Source organism: Micropterus salmoides, unplaced genomic scaffold, assembly GCF_014851395.1.
Source record: "Micropterus salmoides isolate LMB-PRFRI ecotype aquatic unplaced genomic scaffold, ASM1485139v1 Ms_hic_scaffold_19, whole genome shotgun sequence".
Classification (NCBI taxonomy): Eukaryota; Metazoa; Chordata; class Actinopteri; order Centrarchiformes; family Centrarchidae; genus Micropterus; species Micropterus salmoides.
Window position 1 is genome coordinate 31,558,485 of NW_024041039.1, and position 24,175 is coordinate 31,582,659.

Sequence of the window (24,175 nt, forward strand, 5' to 3'; positions counted from 1 at the left end):
CCTATTGTATAGCAGAACATGATTTACCCACTGTTACATTCCCACAGTCGTCGTGTTTTTCCTAATGACAGACAGCTGTATTTGTAAGCACCACCCACTGAAGCTCAATCATAGAGTTCTTTTGTTTGGTGGCACAAGTCACATACTGTTTATATTGACAGGTCCTCGTCCAGGTCCAATTTGCAGAGCCAAGTTTTGGTAAAAGCAAGAAGACAAGTTACCTTCACTTTGTGATTTGGCCCAGGCTTCCAATTCATCTAACTTGTTGCGATGAACTTCACACACACACACACAAACACACAAGATTACGCACATATGCTAAACAATTAAAAAGAGGATGGGACGGGTATGGTAAGCTACTTGAGTCACACACTGTGAAGAGCCCCGAATCTGAATGAAAACTGCTGTATAGAGGTAAAAACCAAATACTCATTAGTCATTTCTGCTACACCCTCTTGATTAGCAAATTACGGTAAGTAGCTGATGACATTTCGAGTAATCTGTTCTACAGAGAACACGAAGGGCATAATCAGTTTTCAAATTCAACACTGTGCCAACATTCCTCCTGAACACACTCTTTCGCTTTAATTCAACACACTGAATGGCACCGAAGAGCTCTCCATAAGCACCTTTCTATTTCAAAGAACTGTCACTGAAAAATCAACACACACTCACTGCTGTATCCTTGCAACGGCTGACACGAGTAAACAACGCAGATTTATCTTTAAAAATCAGTCAGTAACCCACAGATGGCACTGCCTGAGCCAACACAGAGTCCTGTTGTCAGTGACTTAGTAATGACTTGTTGTGACAAGTCATTACTAAGGCAGGCATTTTTGAACTTGCCTGAACATGGTGGTGGTGGTGGTGGTGGTGGTGGTGGTGGGGTTGGGTAAAATGACTGGAACTTTCCAAGATGACAGAATACAAATATATGATTGTCAATTAGTGGGTCAGAGATTTGATGCAGGGCCAAACAGTGAGTAAGAAAAGAGAGGCTCATTGTGTGAGACACAACAAAAGATTTGATCAGATGCTCGCCCTGACTGCCCCCTGGCTGGGGACTGAAAACAGAAAGGAAAGACAGGCTCAGGAGGGAAACTACGCAGTAATGTAAGGCTCTGCTGGAGCTTGCTGTGTCTAAATGCATTTCTATAGTGGCATGCAGTGAAACGTCGACTTTCATTTCATTGTACAGTCATATGGTATGAGTGGCCTATCAATGCAGAGGTGTCTGTCTGACATCCAGTATGACAAGGTGCGGGTCGAATCCACATAATTGACAGAAGGAAACAAAAATACTTTGATTCAATTGACTGATACTTTTCAGCCACAAAACTAAACTCAATTCCATTCTAGTCTGGTTTCCGATCCAACCACAGCATTGAAACAACCCTTGTCAAAATCACCAACCACCTACTCTGTGCAGCTGACTCTGGCCTACTATCCGTCCTCATTCTTCTAGACCTGAGTGCAGCATTTGACACAATCTCCCATCCGCTCCTACTGAAACGCCTGGCAGCCGTTAGTGTCACAGGTGTTGTTGCACTCTACTGGTTTCCTCCTACCTCACTGACCGTTGACAGTTTAACAGTTTGTTCAACTCAATAATCACAAACCAGTGTGTCCCCCAGGGGTCAGTGCTGGTTCCACTCCTCTTCATCATATACCTCCTACCCCTGAGGAGGATCATGCGACACTGTTATGCTGATGACACCCAGCTCTACTTCTCTACCAAACTTTTCACCTCCCTACCTCCCATCTCCATCATCAACTGCCTCCAAGACATCAGGAGCTGGATGAACATGAAGCTCCTCCACCAGCAACAAGACAGAAATCATTCTCCGGCTCCAGACGTACCAAAAAGCCTCTTGGAGCGATGCCCTAAACCCAAATCCACCCTCTCCAAACAGCAAAACCTCATTATCAATATTGATGGTTTCCCAGTTACTCTGTCATCCAAAGTCAAAAGCCTTGGTGTCACCCTGGATAACACTCTGTCCTTTGAATCCCACATAAAAGCCATCACCCAGACTGCCTTTTTCCACCTCCACAATATCTCTAGACTGAAGCTCTCAGTGTTGTTCTGCTGCTGTATACGTTGTCTGTCTGCAGACTCAAATCGCCCACTGCCCATGATAACATGTTACATAGTTTACTCTCCCAACCAAAATATTTTGTTTATTTAAAATCCGGCAGTCAGAATTGGCTGTAAAAGTGTTCAAAAGGAGAAACGCTGCAGACTGTGACAAGACCTCTCTGTACAATCTGACCAATTTTGGATTTTTGAGGCACATACGGAGTTTAATAACTCTAATTAATATATTCTTCTGTCTTCCATTCTTATACTTTTATATAAACACAGGAAAAATATTTTAATAACAAATCATTTATTTCTCTCTTTTGTGAATTGTGACTAAGGCTGTGTTTATATGACCTCAAACATCTCTTTTCTTTTCTGCAATTTCTTATTATTTAATCAACTCATACATATGTTGAAAATCTACATTTTTTAACTAATATTAGGACACATAGTGGCCAGGCTCTAATTTCCACATTACTTCTTATTTATTTATTTACACATTTATTTGTGTATTTTTCTCCTTTACTGTAGTAAGAGAGATACTGTCAAGCATGATGATAAATGTGAAAATAAATACTAAAACATTCCTTCATTCATGTATTTGTTCTTTAGACAAAATTTTATTTAGATTATGGTAAATGGCTTATTTCTAATTTATCAATCACATTTACTTATGTGTGCTTTGGGCCTCCATATTCCTCCAGGTTTCTCATTGGTTACCCCAGAGCATTGGTTCTGTATTTGGCCCACAGCTCTAGCAGCAGAGGGGGCCCTCTTCCACCAGGTGGGCGGTGTGGAGAGGAAAACAACCACCCTGAGCTAGCTAGACCTGTCATCACCACCGTTATCTCAGATTAACACTTTACAGGCTAATGAAACTTTAATGCTGCAAACAGGCAGTTCCACGCAACCACATGTATAATTCAGAGAGCGGGATGGAGAAGCTGCAACTGCTGTTTATGTACAGCTGCAGTGAAAAACACATACAGTGAGCATGGTGGGATTTCTCAGCTTCATGATCCAGTCTGTGGTGAAGATGGAGCTACCCTGGGTTTTGAGGTGGAGTAAAAGAATAAAATAAATAAAAGAAAGAAATTGTCTTGTTCCACCCAGGTATTAAATGAAAGTGTGGAGAGCATTATTACATGTTTCTGTACTGCTTTTTTACTGCTATTTTCTACAGCCACGATTTTATGAAGCTACCAACAAACCTTTTCTAAATGTAGGTTCATCCATCGGGTGAAGGTCCTCTTCTGAACCACTTCTCTTTCAACTGCAACACAGAAAGGGGGGGAAAAGTTCAATCATCAGGAAACCGAAGCCAGGTCCATGGTATTCATTAGAGTCTGTAGATGCAAGTGAGCATGAATCACTTCTTGCCAATGGCATTTCACCATAGCAAAGAAACAGAATGGGCAACAGTGGGCACAAACACACATACCTACAAGCTCTCTCTCACTCTGTTATCTATCCGTCTTTTCACAAAAATCCTGTCTAAATCAATGAGGATTTTGAGGACAATTAAAGAAGCAAGACATCTGTACACTTTAATCCCATATTTTTAGAAGAAGAAGAAGACGACATACTTTTTAATCCCGCAAGGAGAAATTAAATTCTCTGTTGTTAATGTTAGTATTATACACACAGATCTGAAAAACACACACATGCACAAACAGGACCTATAGCAACAACACATGGAGAGACGTCTTAGTACAGCGCCCCGAGTGGTTGGGGGTTCAGGAGCTTGCTCAAGGTCAACTTCAGCAGTGACCAGGAGGTGGACTGGCAACTCTCCAGCTACCAGTCCACACTCCGTATCTCTGGTCCAAGCTGGCCTCGAACAGTGACCCTCCAGTTTCCAGCCAATAATAATAATAATAATATTTATTTAGAGAGTACTTTTCAAAACACTGTTACAAAGTGCTTTCACGAGCAAAGATCATAAAACACAGCAAACAAAAAGCAGGAGGAAAGTTATGAAATTAAAATGCAGTTAAAAGAAAATCAACTAAAATCAGGAAAGGCTCTTCTATAAAAGCCAAGTCCTTACAGAGTGAGCAACTGCTGGCTCCCCCCTTTCCACAAGACACACTGTAGCTGCCGTAATCCTCATACTTTAAACATAACCATTTGTGCTTAACATTTAAGGGGGCTGCACACCCACACAGGTGTTTCCACTTATTCTGACCGATTAAACCTCTGCTCTCTTCTGTTGAATTTGGGCAGAGCTATAATGGGAGTTATGTGAAGTCATGAAAACTGTGTGAGTATGAGGCAGATGTCCATCAAAGCCTGTGCAGGCCCGCACATCAGATACAATAAATGAAAACACCTGTTCAGGCTTACCTTACTATTAATCTAAATGCCAGTGTAATTGGCTTCATTTAAGGGCAGGTGTAGAAAATGAGTGTAATAACTTTGAATATGCGGTGGCATTAGCTCAGTCTGTTAGGACTTGGAAACTTGGAAACAGCATGACCCATGCCGAAGGTGGCCCCTGAGCAAGGCAGCCAACTGCTCCAAAATAGGATAGGTTAAATGCAGAGAACAAATATCTCCTTCCACTTCTGAAATTTCCCCTACGGGGGATTAATAAAGTTTTATCTCATGTGTGCATAATGGAATAAAAACAATGGAATAAAAAATTTGATTCATTGCCTCTTAGGGACAGAAAACACAGGTGAAAGATTTCAGTTTTTGTCATACCACTTACTATGTCGCTGTATACATTATACAAACATTCGTGTCCATCACTTCATAGGCTTGTTTGCCAACATCTTGTTTTGTATTTTTGGCTGTAGTCTTTTTCTGAGGTGAAGGTTTTCTTTATTTCAGTATATAAAACACTTAAAATTCACATAAAAGAACAATCTAAAATCATTGTATGTGATTTGCGTTTGAATGGCACCACTATACATGTAAATACATTGGAATGTGGATCATGTGATTGTTGGGATGGAAACGGTGCTGTATATCAAATACACACTGGATGTTAAACCATTAAATTTTCAACATTTGATTTGATTGTTGATTTGTTTGCATAGCTTTTCAGTATTGCTCTAAACATTTGTATTAAAAATATATTATTGTATTGTATTATAATATTGTAATATTTATCCAGCTATTCCCAGCTTCACATAATTCATATGTATTATCAAACTATGTATTAAATACATAGTGATTGGATTGGGAGCAGGACTGCAGCAGGTTTACTGTTGAATTTCCTGGAAAATCCCAGTCATTTCTCTGCCCTCCTGAAGGAGCTTTAGTTGCTTAGTCCAAAACTAACTCTGCTGCACCAGTAGAAAAAGCAGACCTCCCTATAGAGGGAACTGTGGAGTGGTTACTGTAGTAGCAAAGTCAGCTCGTTTTCATCTTTATGTCCTGTATAAGCTCACCGGAGTCACTGAGGCTAACTGTATTATATTATACACACCACGGGTAATGAGAGCTTTGGCTGCTGGAATGATATTGATTATACCTTCCTCCAGTGGAACCATGACTGCTTCACTGAGGCCGGATGCAGAAGACAAAAAAAATATTGCTTTTCTTTGGGGGGAAGATCAAGCTTGTAGTCCATACTGGCCTCTTATCCAAGCATGTTCAAGAACACTGAAACAACCATCTTCAAAGTTCAGCCTACTGGTAGCATTAGTTATCAATTGAAGCTTCAATAGAACAGAGTGCTATGCAGCCAAATAATCTGAATAGATGGCATGTCTTTAAGCATAAACACATAGTGAGCAGCATATCTGCAAATAAAGTCATCTTTGACTAAAAGCCTAAACAATTAAAGGAACACTTAATCATCACAGTATAACATCATGTCAGTTAAACTTCAGGGATATCAGTCTGTTCAGGTAGGAAGCATAAGCAATTGTGAATCAATGTCACTTCTTTTGGTGCAAATAAAAGTGACAGCAGGTGCACTGGAGAGGCAACAGCAAGACAACCGCCATCAAGGAAATGGTCTTGCAGGTGGTGGCCACAGACAGTTGCTCTCTCCTTATCCCTTCTGACTGATTGTTCTCTAGTGTTGCATTTTGCTAGTGTCCTTGTCACTACTGGTTGCAAGAAGGTTTGCCGTGTCTTCCAGCACAGTCCAGAGATACCAGGAGATGGGCCGTTACACAAAGAGAACTGGACAAGGCCGTAGAAGGGCATCAACCCAGCAGCAGGACCAGTCTCTGCTCCTTATGCAAGGAGGAGCACTGCCAGAGCCCTACAGAATGACCTCCATTGGGCTACTGATGTGCATGTTTCTGACCAAACTGTCAGAGACTCCATGAGGGTGGGAAGAAGGCCCAACATCCTCTAGAGGGATCTGTGCTCCCAGCTCAGCACTGTGTGGCTTAATTGGCATTCGGCAGAGAACACCAGAACCCAGCCCTGTTCTATTCACAGATGAGAGCAGGTTCACACTGAGCACATGTGACAGGCATGAAAGAGTCTGGATATTAAGCAGAAGAAGAAGAAAAAGATACTTTTATTGTCACATACACATACATGTTGCGAAATTCTCTGCACTTTAACCCATCCCTCAAGGGAGCCGCTGTGCAGCCGCTGGGCAGCGCCCAGGGACCACCTCCAGGTTTTTTATCAATTGCACTGACATGGTGAACATTATGCTGCCTGCATCACCCAGCATGACTGGTCTGACGGTGGATCAGTGATGGTCAATCCCCGGCTCCTCCAGGCTGCATGTTGAAGTGTCCCTGGGCAAGATACTGAACCTTGAATTGCTGTTCCACCAGTGTGTGAATGGTGAATATGATGTAGTGTAAAAGAGCTTTGAGTGGTCAAAAAGACTAGAAAGGCGCTATGCAAATATGGAGCATTTGAGGGATACAGGGATTGTCTGTGTGGTACCCAGTAATCAAGTAAAAAGTCAGTTGTGCTTGTTTACCAAACACAGGATATTAGCCTTTTTGTTCATGTCTGAGTGTGTCTAAGATAAGCCCTCTTTGACTTTGAGTGCTCTGGTTGGTCATTTGCTTGCCATGCAAACAGAGAAGGCACAGCTGAGTATACCAAATCCACATGGCTGCAGCAGCCTTTTGACTACATAAGTGATGGCAAGTTTTCAAGTCAGAGAGGTGGAGCAAGCAAATATAATTAAGTGGCAATTAGCTCTCTGGAGGCTATAAATGAACACACATCTATTAAAACTAGACAGACGATGTGTGACTAGTGTGGGGTTTGTGGCGTCAGTGTCTCTTTGCTTTGTAAATCCCAACCAAGTGAATTATCTTATCAATATCACAGACACACAGCACATACATTTTATTTACTGTAGCGCTAATAGACTCTCCTTACACAGACAAACATTCCCAGCAAAGGTTAGATGTGGTGTGTGCTTACATCATGAAGATTATTTAATCACTGAGATTGAAAACAACACACATCAGGTCAGACAACCACAATCGATAAAGAACTAGTAACAACACTTACAATACTCAATAAAAAAATCAATCTTATAATAAAGCTTTAAAATTTCCAGGGGGAATAAATTAATTTAGCTTGAGGGAAGTTTGAGTTTATTCTTTTTAAAAAGGTGCACACAGTACCCAGGGGCGTGGCACAAAATTCAGGACCCTGTTTATAAGCATTATTTGATGGGCCACATCCATGGCTATTCATTCTAGTATCTCTGTGGGCCCTACTCACATGAGAGCCCTGTTTACTCCCTTTACCCCCTCCACCCAGTCCTCCACCCCTGACAGTACCTGAAACTAGTTCTATTGCGTAAATGTGAGATATCCAAGGTTAGGTAGTTGCTGGATCGACTACTGTAGTTACTAGATTTAAATGAGATAAGAGATGGGAGGTAGTTAGTAAGTAAGTAAGTAAAGTATATTTATTTAACACCTTTCACAGACAAAGAGGAGTCACAAAGTGCTTTGTAGTAACTAAAAACAAAATAACAACTGTACATATACCATCAAATACTATAGTCTAAAAAGTCTGTGTGCCTTTAGGTATATTTTTTAAAGGTTTTCACCGAATCCATAGCTCTCAAGGCTAAAGAGAGAGTTACAAGACTGGGAGCCACTAAGCACAAACACATTTTAAGGGTCTTGGCCTGAAGACCTCATATAGCGATCAGAGGTGTGTGCAGGGGCGGAGCTAGACTCTCAGCACAGTGGGGGTGGAGATTCACCAAGGGCCCCCCCGCTACAAAGTCATTTATACCAAGTTAACATGACCCCGGACTCACTCCGAAAGTCCACTGAGTCCGTCTAGGGTAGGTGGACAAAAAAGTGCATTTCCAACCCTGATGTAAATCCAAATTCACTATGAACACAGACTCAGGAGATGAAAGACACTAGGTGATAGATGTTCACTGATTGTTTTGTATTTGACGTCTTTGTGCCACTGAACATCATATTTAGACTAGGAGTATGACTGTAAGTCTGAATGTGAGGTAAGAGAATATGAAAAATACAGGAGAGCTCTTTTCCTGAAATATTCATTCAGCAGCTATGACAGGAGCATCCCTTCAGACTGCAGTGCTCATCATCCAGAGGTATTACATAACTGTAGAGTTCACAGAAAGTCTCCTCTCGCCTTGAGATAAACTATCATGTTACACTGACAACTGTGAGACTTTGTTCTCCCAATATGACAATAACAATACAACCAAACAATAACATAATTATTATTGATTATTAGTGAGGTTATAAAACAATATTATAATCGCTACAATGTATATAATATAAAAATATAAAACAGCCATTCAGAATGTATATTTATGATATTAATTATATATTGGTCATTTTGATTCTTAATAATTTATTTCAACACATTTAGTAAATATTTTACTACTAATATTAATATTTTATTACAATCTATTATTATCAACTAATTAACATGATTATTATGATTACTATAATTATTGTTGTCAATAATTTATTATTCATCAGATACTTTTATATCATTTTCTGTCATGTGATGCTAGTAAGTGGACTGTGAGTTGAGATTATTCTGTTTCCATAGTAATATCACTCAGAATCAATACGTTTGAAGTCCAACACAATGTTGATTACGCCTCACTATATAAATAATGTCCTGACGATCTACTTGTCTCAAAGTCAATCCACATAGCAAGCATTTTTAAAAGCATTTCTGACATCAATAAAATCAATTAATTAATACATAAAAATGGTTCTGCCTTCTTTCTACTGAAGGGTACATGAAAATAATTTTTGTCCAGTAAATTCTGCTAAGCAGACTAGCTAGTTCCACACACGGCCGTTAGCTCCACCGTCTCATCCAAATATGGTCACGTCTGGTGCCGCTGATTGCAAAAACTCAATATGGCGGCGCCCTATCGGCCAAACTCAAAGCTTCAAAGCGGCAGTCCACAAACCAACGGGTGACGTCACCATGACTACGTCCACTTCTTATATACAGTCTATGTTGTTGCCGCTGAGCGGTACAGACAGACTGAGCATAGCTGTGCAGAGCAAATGAGCATGGAATACCGGCTCCATGTAGCTCCGTGTGTCATGAAATGACGGTTTTGAACTGCTTTTTCACCAGAGTGTTCAGAACAGGAGGGTTCACAGGGATTTCTCTAAATACTTTGACCTCATTATCTGAAGCTTTGGTCATTTTTTAACATTAACATCCAACATTGTAACATTGTAGATAAGACATAAAATATGGAAAACCATAATACATCGCCTTTAAGATGTTGACTATGCTCAGGTTAGTTATTAGCATACTCGTCAACCCTCCCGTATTTTACTATTCTTTTCCGCTGTCCTCCCATTTAAATACATAAATCTACCATATTTTTAACCTTTCTACAAAAAACTTTGGTTGTGATGGTTATGATCATTGAAAGCTTAATACTTAGCATTAATTAATTAGAAACCAATGTCGACTGTTTCAATGAATAAAAACAACCCAAAAAACTGAAACTGCTGTAACTAGAATAAATATTAGGCCTATACTTGTGGTAACTGAATGTGACATTTAGTTACATTATATAAGTAGCATATTAACATTACATTAACAGTAGACTGTGAACTTTACATCATCGACATAGTAAGTGGTATGACAACTTCACTCTTTTATTGTAAGTGAGAATATTATACTAATTCACTAATTTGTCCTGATTGTGGATAGTGATAGTAGAACATTTTTTCACTGCGCTGAAGATGGGGAAGAGGAAGTGGCAGAGGCTGCACGGCTGTATGGAACGTTTTGGGTTGAAGAAGCAAGTGAGGGCCTGGAAGAACAAGCGAGGGAAGCCCTCTTGGAGATTCAAGTTTGTATTCTACACCACAGAAGACGAGGACGTTTTGTGAAGAAATTTCAAATGGCAAATGGTATTAAGTATTATTAATGGCTTAGAGGTAGAGCAGGTCGCCCACTAATCGATTCGATCCTAAGCTCCTGCAATGTGCATGTCAAAGTGTCTTGCTAAGTGCAAGGACTTTTCTGTGATTCCTAAACTGGATGTCCACTTAGTTGAAGCATCTTGTAGCAACAGTCCACAGTCCATGGAATAACTTTATTTGAATATGCGTAACTAGGTTAACAGGTGGTACAGGTTTTTTATTGTTGCTCAACTGTCTTGCACATGAAGGCCTACAACATGTATATTGTGACTGAAATAATACTGATTTTTTTGGGCATATGCCATAGCCCTACATGGGACTGATAACACTGATGATAGCTCTGTTCCAAGTTCATCTGCCACTAAATGCCAATAAACCAGCGTCCTGGCAGTGCTACACCTGAATGGATTGCAGCCATTGTTAATGTTATCAGTTCCACCTGTTTGACAAGTTAAATGCGTGCTGTTAGAACAACAGAGCAATGACAAGACAAAAAGACTGGATGGTTAATCATTTACAGGAAAGTGAATGATTCTTTCTCACTATTCAATGTTCCTTCACAGCAGCAGGAATATCAAATAAACAAATACTCACATACAGTTATTCACACTTTTCACTTTTTTCAATTTTAATAGCATTATCAATAAGGTGGCTCACTTTTAAACAACCTCACATTCAAAAAAAGAACAGTTTACCCATGGTCATTTTTTGTGTGTTTTTACTGATGCTGGCACATGAGTAACATCATGTTCACTTGTTAAGGGTGTCAATGAAGACCACTGCAGCTGTAAAGAAAGCATTTCAGTGGTTAATGTCTACAAGAGAAGACAAGGGCCAATCACCACGCAGCCATGGTTACTCATCAAGCTTATATGTTGGACAGGGTTAATAAGTCACGCGACATGGGGGGAAACTAAACAAAAGGCAAGTTAAGACACAGAATGATTTTCAGATGATCAGAGTTATTATCTTTGTGCTTATATCACAAACTTAGATAATGAGCAGGTACATCTTCCAAACTGTCCCAGTGATAGTCTCTGCTTGCATTTACATTCCCTCTCCTGCAGTAATATGTGCTGCAGCTTGCTTACTATTTAAACTCAATTAAATGGGTTCAAGGGACATTTTGGTTCCTTACAAATTGGGTCTTATTTTCATCCTATATGCCGGTGTTTCTATCAGTAATAACAGCGTACTCACTAAAGTCATTGCAGAGATCTGACAGGTTATAAATCAACCAACACCAGATTATCTAAACCATTATCTAAATTAGGTGGTTTAGATAATCTAAAAAATATACATATGGCGAAAGCAGCCCTTTGTTTTTCTTTAACCCAGGGATGTTTTGCTGTAAGAACTTTCTGAAAGGGGATGGAGCTGGACCAGTGCATAATCATTATGTCTCAGAGAAAGACAAGCCAAGATAGAATACTACAGAGTAATCACATATTTCTTCCGAGTCATATCTTTATAGTTGCACAACAGAAACATGATATTTCTAGTCAGCATGATTGCGTAACAACTGGTCAATGGCCACAGGCAAGTGTTTGTCCCTGTGCCATTGCCCCTGGATATGCTTATTTTCTGGTTACACCATTTCAAAAGCATTTCAATGGGATGAGGCCCCTTAACACCAGCACCTTAAACCCTGTCCTTCAGCAGGACAATAAATACCTACATTTAAGATCTACAAACTACTACTATGCTTCTTTGCACAGAAACATAACCTCTTCATTGTTTAGAAGATATGCAAACACAGGAGCTTGACTAAATGATGAATTTGCTTTGCAAAAATAAGTAAAGGGTTCAACACTGCAGAGCAAACTCTCAGAGTAGGATCAGTGTTTCCCTCGACAGTGTAACTGTGTGTGTGTGTGTGTGTGTGTGTGTGTGTGTGTGTGTGTGTGTGTGTGTGTGTGAGTGTGTGTGTGTGTGGTGGTCGGGGGGGGTTCTGTTTCTAGTGCAACAGGAGAGACTCTGAAAATGTGCAGTTATCCCTATATTTAACGTTATCACGTCTTCCCCCTCTCTGATGGCCTGCTTTTCACCCTACCTTCAAGTGTGCTTGTACAGAACAACTATGAACACTTTTGATTTCTGATTAGGTCAGACAACATGTCGTACTAATGACTTCTTTTTTGGAGCATAACCCGACCCTTAAATGCGGTTTCCACATATGTGTCCAAAAACTGTTTTATTCTCTTTTGAAAGATGTGCACAATAGAATCCTTATTGTGATATTTCTGTACACAAAAGGGTGAGGCAAATTCAAATGTATTCAAAGCATATTTGTTTGAGCTGAGACTCGGCCACCAGTCAGGAGAGGTAAAGGCAACTACCTTGTCTCTCTTCAGCTGTACCCAGGCTCCATCCTCAGCAAAATATAGATTTCTGGCGTCAGGATAGCAGAAAGGGGTAAACCCAGACTGGGGTAACCCAAAAACATCTCTTCGGATAATGTAGGATGATGTAACTGACTCTACATCCTTGTGTTTCTACAGCCTATGATTCAGGGCAAATTACATAAATTAAGTGTGACTGGACCCTCAGAAGGATGACAGAGCCTAGATGAATATGATGGGTGTTTAAAGTAAGGATGGAATACGGATCTTCTGAGATTATTCTACTTGCCTGCAGACATGAGATGGGAACATAAATGGCATCAATCAAACGTATAAGTGGGCGTAATTACAAGCGTGCTCGGTCCACTGCCAACGGGGCCTATTTCTCTCTCTTAATCTGTAACAATAAAATCAATCCGAGATTTCTTTTTGATGCTAATTTTCAGCCGTCTGTTAGCTGTCTATAATCTTATTTTATTTTGCAGGAAAATAGATAAGATTCATACAAAATTACTTCCTCATCTCCTGCTACCTCTGTAAAACCAAGTCATACAATATTCTTATTCTGAGCCAGTTAGTCTCCTTACCAGTAGGCCTACAGCCTAAGTGGGGCTTACAGAGTTCACCTCTTGGTCAAAAAACGCTGTCACAGAATTCATTTCCAGTGCAACACTTTCAAAAACTGTGTGATCTCTCAGTTCAACCGTCAAGAGTCTTGCAGTGATATTTGATTCTACCCTCTCTTTAGATCAGCACATTAACAAAATCACCAGGACCTCGCTAAAATTACATCATTTCTGTCCTTGGTTGATGCAGAGATTCTAATTCACGCCTTAAGGCTTGTGGCTAGTGTGAACTAGGCTTTAGTTTCATCCAGACTTGATTATTTAACATTTTGTTGTCAGGCCAATACCAAAAGGCTTCATATGGTTCAGAGTGCAGCAGGAATCTTAACCAAAATTACAACATTTGATCACATCATACCAATTCTAGCTTCCCTTCACTAGCTCCCTGTCAGATCAAACTTTAGGTGCTTGATGACTTTCAAAATTGTAAATGGGCTCGCTTGTAAAATGTTTGGTATAAACCTTTTTCTGAGGGGAAAACAAAGTGAAACATCAGGTGAAAGAGTAAAAGCAGCTCAAGTTGAATTGGTGGACAGCAACCCCAGGTGGGTGTGTATTTTTCTGTAGTGCTTATACCTGCTCAGTAAACACCCCCGGGGGCCGAAGGTCAACCTGAGAGCATAGTCTCTTAGAAACAACTGCATGGTGAATCATCATTGCATCATCATCAAACCATTTGAGGGCAGCTCTGCTTCTGCCTTCCAGAACAATCAGACTGGAGACAGAAAAAAAAACATTTAAATTACTTGACTGTTTGCCCACATTAAATCCTAATGTTGGTAACAGTATGAATACTTGAGATCATCTTTGGTCACAACTTGTATACCATAGGAGATCAAGCTTGCCGAGTCTGTTCCTGGTTTCATCTCACTTCTTAAAAAACTCATTAAACATATTTCAATGTGTGATGCGTATTTTATTTCTCCATTATTTGTATATTGACTTGTTGATGTTAAATTTATTGAATTCAACCCACAATGTGATGCGTAATTGATTTTTCTTAAATTATACATAAAAACAAGTTATTGTACAACTTGTTTTTATGTTTAATTTGTTGCCCAACAGTGTGTGATTCAGATTTTTGTTTTACATTGATTGCTGGAAAGCACTTATGTTGAAAAGTATCTAGTTAGCTCAGTTAGCCATGCTGCTAGCAGTCCTATTAGCTTTGCTGACTCTGCCCAGACTGGGAGCTCAAGCACCAGGGGAGTTTTGATGTGGACCGCTGGAAGGAGGTTTTCAGGCCAGGCTCTTAGCTACCTGAATGTTTGCTACCTGGAAATTACTTACTGTCCGTTTGCGTACTGTTAGCTAATATAAGCTAACAGTAGTTAGCTAACAGTAGTTAGCTTATATTAGCTAACAGTAGGATTATCAACATAAATGTTGAACAAGGTTAACAAGGTAATTTATATATCATTATACAACACAAGGTGTATAACTAAAAGAAAGTTTGTAGTCCCTATATGCTACACGCAAAGAACTTAATGTGTATTAATATATACGGTACACCCAGAACATTCTGCAGTGCATTTTTAAAAACCTGCTTCTGTCTTCCTTTTCTAATGACTGTACTTCTGTCAACACGTGTTTCAGCAATAAAGCCGGAAAAAAACAGATGAGAAATAACACTGTAGCGAAATGTGAATGAGAGACCGGCTGCTGCAGTTCAGCCGTTGTAGTCTTTGATTTGGATCATCTCCAGCTCTGCTCAGCTCTCAGTGATGTTTAAAGATAATTTAGGTCTATATGTATATTTGATATGGTGTCCTAATTTGCTGTCATGAGATATTGCATGTCAGGCCTAGTCCACACGCACACAAGATTTCTTCGTTCTTAAAAAAGATTCCGGGTCCACACATACACTGTTTTTAAAAAATCTCTTTCCGCATGAAAACGCAAATACACGCTATCAAGCGCTGGCAATTAATGACAAACCAACAGGTGGTGATATAACCCTAACCATAAAGCCATGTTGGCCAAACAGAAGCCTGAAAAAAAGTTAGTTAGTCCTAGAGCAGTACCCTTCTGAGACATCCCAAGAGTTTCCTCATTGCAAGGAGGATATAACCAGGGCCATTATCACCACAAAGGTGAAGGCGATACAGCAGGAAATATAGGTATGGGGTAGGTTCTGCTTGGAAAGTGGTTCGGCTTGGAAAGTTCTACTCTACTTTGAACTATGTGAGCAGATATGGGGTGGTTAACCAGCAACAACTACCATTCCATCTAGTATAGAAATGACAGATGTTGATACAGCTTTTCATCATTGCAATTCAGAATTTGCATCTTCATCTACACTTGATCTCTCGCTTCCGGAAATGTCTCATGTGTCTGATAAACTTCAATAGTCTGATGGCAGTAATTTTGCCCCCTCAGTGGTGAAGAAGAGAAGAGATCTACTTCATTTCTGTAGTGCCTAATCATTGGTTATTACAAGAATTGCGCATGTTTATGAAGGTAGACTGCAGGCTACTCTATATGCCTACCGGTACTGTGCCTGTTGCAGTGGTGGAAGAAGTACTCAGATCTTTTACTTAAGTAAAAATAGCAATACTACAATGGAAAAATACACTGTTACAAGTAACAGTCCAGCATTCAAAATCTTAGTAAGATGAATAAGTAAAAGTACAAAAGCATTAGCATCAAAATATACTAAGGAAAAAAGTTAAAATGCACAATGGCCTATTTCAGAATAATATATATTTTGTTACTGGATTATAAGTATTGATGCATTATGTGTTCATCACTTTTATGTTGCACCTGGTAAAGGTGGGGCTCATCTTAATTACTTTATAGCTTGAGCTATAATAATATATCATAATTAATTTTAGATGTTTTATATTAATAATCTGAATCTGCAAAGTAACTAGAGAGTTATCAAATAAATATAGTGGAGTAAAAAGTATTTGCCTCCAAAATATAGTGGAGTATAAAGTAGTAGTAGAAAATGGAAATAGTCAAAATGCAAGTACCTCAAAACTGTACTTAACTTATTTACTTACTGAAAATTTCAGTAAATTATCTACTAGTCTTGAGAGTCTAGTAGCTCAATTGCAGATGGATTTTCACTGCTGAGACACGTTATATAACACCTGCCACATTTTCACCCAACACTACAGTGACTGTATCACTACACACACCTGGCTCCACCTCACTTGTGTAAAGATTAACATGAGTATATATATATACTGGTCCTCCTAAACCAGGAACGGAGACACGGATGAGGTGCCACGTTTAAGAGCCTGGTATTTCTATTCTGGTTGGCAAGTGGGGCGTCATACAGGGTGATCTCCAGAGATTTTTCAATGCCTCATTTCACTGTCCACCGCATCGTCCACAGAGTCACTGAGGAGGTGGTGGCCATTCCCCACAAAGTCATCCACCTTTGGAGGACCCAGGATGAGTTAGAATCTATATTTCGTGGGTTTGCTGGGCCAAGAGCGGGCTTTGGGGATGATGAAGACCAGGTTCCGGGACATCTTCCTGCAAGCGCTGGAGGTACACCACACCTTTGTGCCTCATGTGAGTATTTTTTTTTTTAGAATACTGAAGAAGAGTAATTTAACTGACAGCTTCATAAAAGAGGATAAATGTTTTTTCAGATACAGACCATTATAGGTCATAACAGCATGAGCCATCCTCTACAACATCTGCCTTGTGGCAGAGATGCTCACAAGTCTCTGAGCAAGAATCCAAGTCAAGTCTCAAGTCTCTCGTGGTTATTACGAATGTTGTATCACCTGCTGTGTTCAGTCCAGGTTGCTAATAAAGCTGCACAGGTATAAGGAATTCTGTAACTGTAACCTGTTTGCACAACCATGTCATGTGCAATGCAATTATTGACAGCTTATTAAATACTGTAAGTCAAAACACTCCCCAGACTCTTAAACCCAGTGTAACGTTAACTAAATAAAACTGTAAAGTTACATGGTCAACAATAAAGCTGTAACTTCTTTCTAGCCAACGGTAATAATTAAGGTGATGGCAGCCAGCGGCCACTGTGTGCGCGACTTAAGTCGCACTCGAGTCCGAGTCTCTAACTCGAATCCCCATCTCTGCCTTGTGGCTGGTGACTTTGTGGCTCCAGAGGATGAGCTTGAGGAGGATGTGGCAGATGAGGGGGAATATGGTTTGGAGTCAGTGGTGTGCCCTGGCGTGACCAGCTGTCTGCAGAGGTGTTTGCCCTAGAGGAGGTGCCAAAGAACTGTAAATCTATGATTCCTATTTCTTTTTATAATATTTTGTCAAAATAAGGTTGTGAGTTAGTATTTTGTATTGTGAATTATTCATGCCTCTTTCTAAAACCTCTTGGCTCGATTGACTGAGCCCTGCAAAGCCACTGAAGGACGATGCGGTGGACAGTGGAGAGATGCATCCACAAACACACCCCAGATGATGTCCTGCTGACACCAGGGTCCTCCAGGTCCAGCAGCATCACCAATAAATGTTGTAAATATGTTGCTAATAGTTATAAAGACCACAGTAAATAAAATAATTTAACAAACATTTAATTTTAATTGATTAATAAATTTTATATATTATTATTAATGAATTATTTGTTATTTATCAACAAGTGTCTCAAGAGAACAGCCAGTCCAACCTCTCTCTGCTCTCCTTCTTCTTCTTCTTTGAACAGCTCTCTCTCTCTGCTGGCTTTCCTCCTCCTCCTCCTCCTCCTCCTCCTCCTCCTCCTTCTCGTCAAACCAGGGCCAAGTTGCAACAGTGGGCTTCCCACTCACACCCTTTCCTGCCCCTGGACACTTGCAATCCTAAGGCACAGGAAAACAATATGGTAGATAACAGCAGCAGCAAAACAAATTTCAGCAACTGTGTTTATTAACGTGCATGACTAAAAGCAAACGATACACAAAAATTCTAAACATTATACACAGAAGATATCATTTCAGTTTCAAAATTCATGTGCATCCTTAGTATTTTGTTTTTTATTGTCCCACTTCTTTTCTACTTGGAGGGAAATATGGAATATGAAGTATAAATGATGTATAATATCACAACAATCTCAGTAAGAGGGCCAGACTCTGAACCTCTTACATTTATAAGTGAAGGCGTTAAAGGCTTTACTTTTAAAGGTTGTATCTCGCTAATGTTAGCTGGCCAGCTAACAACGTGTGTTAGCATCACTCAACTTACGTTAACTTATTCAGCAATACTATTATTTAAACAACAATTTGTGCTTTTAGGCCTCTTGGTTTTTAAACATTTGTAAAGTTAGCTTTGGAGTGAGTTGAAATCCAATACTTACTTTTATTTTCTTACTTACTTATATTTATTTATGCTGGGAAAATCAACCGGCACTCAATGAATCTTGGGATCCCTTGGGTTGCAAAGGCTCCAGCAGTTAGATCCTCCAAACTGTGGAAAAGAAGGCTGCTTTTCTTGGCCGCATTAGAAGGAGCCTTCGAAATGGGATAGCCTAGTTGCACCGTCTGACGTATTCGGTCTTCAAATGCTGCTTTCAAAGGATGCGGCCCCTGAATTGAGACACAGCTATAGTCTGTGTAAACTGTGTTTCTGCATTCTACTAGTTTCTATTCTGCATATATCTGTTATTTATACTCACATGCTTGTTGGTAGTGATTGTTACTGTGACTGTCTGAGCTTATATTTGTTAATCATTATTTGATAGCTCATTACATTCTAGCTCAGTGGTTCTCAACCTTTTTTGGGCTAGTGCCCCCCTATCCATTATCCAGGTCCCTTACCACCCCCCATCAAATAAGATGCAGGCTAACTTCCCTTAATATTGTTGATTATTATTATTAAAATCATCAAAGAAGCACATCATTAAATGACAAACAACAGATTTATTCCTTTCCCAGGGAACAAAAAAGCAATGTGAATAGAAATTATATTTGAAGTAATGAGTGAATGTTCCCCCAGAGGAGATTTATGTAGTCATTTTGTTGTTGAAATACAAGAACAATGGTTTAGTTTCAATACTGGGGGTCCTCTCTCATAAAATTGTGAGCATTAAAAACCTAATTTCCTGCATTCTGGTGAAAATTACTGCATTTTCTGCACCAGTTTATGGTGGAAATGTTTTTTAATTATAGAAAGGTAAACACAAAATTCAGGTGGCAGGTGACAATTCAAAATATAATAGAAACTAATGCAGTAAGGCTCTCAGGTATTCTTTATTGCTTTAAACTATGTTTCTCCTGTAGATCAACTTTTTTCATGTAATATCATCCCTGCTGTATCAGCACACATGATTTAGCCACCCCTCCTCTTTAGTATCTTTGTTTGGGGAAGTAACCTCAAACCACTTGATTACTCTCACAACATTCGATGGTGTCTCTTGTAAATGTGTAACCACTGCAATAACAAGGCGTTCACGGTGTATCCCTCAGAGAAATACACGATATTAAGAGAAAAACATTTTTCCACTGGTAATACTAAGAAAGAGAGCGTTTACACAGTAAACACCGTGTGGGTGAAATTTTACAGAGGATACTCTGATTTCCCGTTCCTGTGAAGTACTAACTATGGACCTGGACACTGCATCCTTTCTTTATACACTCTCACCTGAGCACAAAGTAGTATTCTGATCCGACACCCTGAAGTGAATACTGCCACACCTATTCATCCACTACATAGACATTCTCTCACACACTTGTATTGACAGGGGGGCTTGTATGTCAAGAGAAGTTCTGTTCAAGTAATATATTGAATTTGTGGATTGCTACTTTATTTCCACATGGGTCCCATCCACAGTACCAATGCATTGAGAGATGCCATGGGCTCAGTGAAACCCTGGGACAAGATCCTCTACATTGAACTCAGTGACAGGTAGCTGTATATACACAGGGCCCAAGTGGACTGTAACTGTGCATTCAGAGCAAGCGAATTTAATCCACGCAACGCTTTGCTCACGGGGGTTTTATGGACAACTGCTGAGTCTTCATACACAACGTGATAACGCGAATAAACACAACTCGCCATTACTACAGCTGTATGAACCCAAAGTAAATTAAATAGCAATAAACTGATGCTGAAATAACTACAACATGATGCCGATTTGTTAAACATATGAATTCATGCTTTGTCAGGTCTGTCAGCAACACAACAACTTCTAAAATGTTTGTTTTCTGAATGGAGTTTGGATCGATCAGGGCTATGCTATGCTAACTTGGTCACAGTAAAGTACAACGATAGCTGGAATAAAGTTTCTGAACTCACCAGGTAGTTCAACCTCCTCGCTTTCTTTTCTCCCAGCAATGTCCAGTTTTGTCCGGTTTTTATATAAATATGAACGCGACGCTAACAACACTGGAATAGGATGTGCACGGAAGCTAGCTCCTGAGAAGCTCCAGTTTAGATAAATCAACGTTGTAATCCTAAAAACTAAAGTAAAAAGCTAATTTAATAAAAGCAGTTTACACCGAGCTCCTCCCTCGAGCAAACAGCGTAGTTGTTAGAGCAGAATCCGACCGACTACGGGTGTTTATTTGTCCAAAGGTTGCAGCGCTGCTTCCTGCTCCTCTTCTCCAAGTTTAGCAGCTCTCAGCCTGCCAGCAGATTTTCAATCGCCGGCTCTGCCTGGTCCTCTCCACATAACGCTCTGAAGCCGTCGGTAACGTACAGACAATCTCAATGTTGATAGGCTATCATGTCATGCGATTTTCTCGCTTGAGTTGAAAATATTCAACTTCGCCTTTGCCCTGCCGGCACCGCCCCCTTTGCGTCGCCCAACAGGAAATCATCTTTGCATTGACTTTGTATGTAAACTCACCACCCCGAACGCTCGCTTCACTTTTGGTCTGAAAGCCCCATAATGACTTCACATACTTGCCTTACTATTTTCAAAACCAGCTGTCTTGACAATCCAAAGGCGTTTGCCGTCTTCCGTAATCTCCCTTCATCTGCTATATGGTGACAGGAAATGTCATTACAGTTGTCTGCCTTTCAATGTGCAGGCAAAGCAGCTCACTCAAAGACAGCGATGTCCTTGACAAACGGAAATTCTCTCTCCATTTTTCCAGCCACAACCACTTCGTTCTCAAAGTTATCCCATCAACTACACAATATTCAACTGCCTTTGTCAGCTAACAATTGTGTGCTAAGCTAGCTGACATTAGTTAGCGTCTTACCTTGGAGCAAATAAATAGTTTTTGTTGATCACTGATGCATTCGGCTGTGAGCTAGGTCTTCCATGCTGTTTAATCTGTAAACAACTTACAGTATCTGCTGTTGTGTTTTAGGCTTTGGAATACACCCGCAAGGTTATTAAGTTTTTATTTCGTTTGACTTTTTGTCTTAATATCAGTTTAGTTTTAATTATTTTTTAACGTGGGTTTGCTAGTTTAGTTTTTATTAGTTTTAGCTTTAGTTTTAGTCTTTGTCGTTGCACGATGCAAAGCTCAGTTCAGTTTAGTTCAGTCCAGTTTAGTTTTTTCACAAAACATAAAAAATACAAGTACAGTATCAGAAATATTTGTGAAAAGGGACACCCTTTTTAAGCTATTTGAAGCTTGTACATTGGGGCACAAAAACTAAGCAAATATATATATTTGAAGTACTGACACATTGTCTAAATACATACTACAAATAAATTAAGCACATGCAATCTACAGTATAATTTCTAACCTACATACAGAAAACCCTAAGAGCTAAACTACCCCAATCGTACTACCCAGTGGCCCCAAGAAATTCATTACATAATTCTCTAGCTCTATAATTCTTGGTTAAATAGGTGAAATACAATAAATGGAGGTGAAATACAACTGATGGACAACCATAGCACCCTGAAGGCAAGTATGACCGGAAAGCAGTTATATTAAAATCTAAACCTTTATTAATAAATAGAAATAGGTATTAAAGCAATGTGAAGCGCAAAGAGACAGGTTGGCTGAGATATCAATGAGTCCATAAAACACACACTAGCTGACATGCAGTAAATATAATGACCAGCAGACACGTTAACCCAGAGCAAGTCAGTGGGCAAGGGTCAAGTTAATTCCCCACGCAGGATGAGCACTAAGCCAGACCATCAAAACAGAGCACAACAAAACAAGGAAAAGAAAAGCACCAAGACAGAGACTCTACCTGCAAACTAAACAAAACACTCTGTACAGGTTTTCATATTATTCTGTACACGTATGTATAAAAGATGATAGAAAACATGTTCAAATCCCACAAACTATGCAGCCGATCCCTACCTGGCTCTCCCCGACTAAGGCCCCATCCACACTACTGAGTTTTCGAATTAAAACGGAGACCTTTTGCAACGTTTGCGCCTCCCGTCCAGACTACAACGGTGAAAACGAAGACCTAAAACGGAGAAGTTTAGAAACGCTGCTGACCCCGTTTCGCGTTTCAAAACTCCGAAGGGCGTTTTAGTGAAGACGGGTCAAAACGGAGGGCTTTAGAAAGGATGACGCAGCCGCTGACGCTCGGCTCTCTGATTGGGTCTTGCAAAGCAGAAACACGATATATTTTTATTTATCTAGTTTTTGTTATTTCGTTCATCTTCGTTAACAATTATAACCTTGCTTACAGGTTCCATATGCACTTTCCCGGCACTTTCCCTTGTTCTGCAAGCATAACTGGCCTCTCATATCTACCAACAGTTGCTAACGTAGGTTGCTAACTGGTCTAGGGAGGGCTTAGCAAGGTTCAATTGGCATCAGTCTCCCTTTGTCAACACAATGCCCTCAATTAAGTCATAAAAGATTCTAGTCAGGAATGTGACAGTGAGCATACACCATCCATCACTGCAAGTAAGAGGCAACACCATAACTTATAAGTCACTGCATCAGCGTTATGTAACTAAACAAGGTGTTGTCAACACACGCAAGATCTGTCTGGCACAACACGGCTTCCAGCTCCTCATACTGCACACCAGGTTGCTGGGCAAGACAGGGTTCATCTGCTTGTTCATCATGTGGCCTGTCATCCCACACATCACACCTACACAGAGAGTTTATATCTCGCTCTTCAGGTTCAGTTCATTGCTTGCTGCGAGAGAAGGGATGTTATACAATCTGAATATGAATATATATTCAAATCAGGGCTTTCACGCCTCCCTAAAAGCCCAAACTCAGTCACTCTCAGCCGGGCTGTGATACTTTTTGCTTATGTTCTTAAAAAAGAAGGGGAAAAGAATATCGGCAGATATATCAGCATATTGGATTTTAAAATTGGTCTTAAAAATCTCATATCCCACGTGCAATAAAAACTTTACTTAAATACTTTATCAATACATCTGTTTAACAAGTGTAAACATGTAAACCTGTAGAAAGCGATATTTTAATCTACTCTGTCCACAGTCTCTCATCATCTATGTTTTATACAAGTTTATGATTTTTTATATATTATTTTATATTCACTGCCAGTTAGGGCTGTGTGATATGGCAAAAAAATTCATATCCCGATTTAGATAATTTCATATCTCAATAATGATACATATCCTGATATAGAACAATTTTTGTAAATTAAATGAAATATGGCATTTCCAACAGTAACTGGGGATAGTTCTCTGCATTATAGGTGAGGTAAGCGATTCTGGAGAAATCCAACACCATGACAAATACCATGATAGAGTGAACAACGATGTGATGTAACTAATGTTAGGTCGGTTGTGGATTAGAAAACTGACGCTACTTGCTGTTACAAAGCTAACATGAGAGGGGGAGACGGACCCAGAGCAGCACAGCAGCTCTCCTGCTGCTGCAGCTAACATCACAACAGCAGCACGTCTCGTCAAACTGACACAGAATCCAGGACCTGATGCTTCCCCAAGGTCGTGAGAAA

General features: G+C 39.9%; 1 protein-coding gene across 3 annotated transcripts in view; it reads right to left on the reverse strand.

The window, feature by feature from the left end:
• The window catches only part of clmna (calmin a), a 69,803-nt gene that overhangs the window by 29,514 nt on the left and 16,114 nt on the right, over positions 1–24,175 (reverse strand). For all 3 annotated transcript variants that reach the window (XM_038728017.1, XM_038728016.1, XM_038728018.1), the window contains exon 2: positions 3,295–3,356. In XM_038728017.1, coding sequence (XP_038583945.1) covers positions 3,295–3,356 — 62 coding nt within the window. The remainder of the gene's footprint in view (positions 1–3,294; positions 3,357–24,175) is intronic.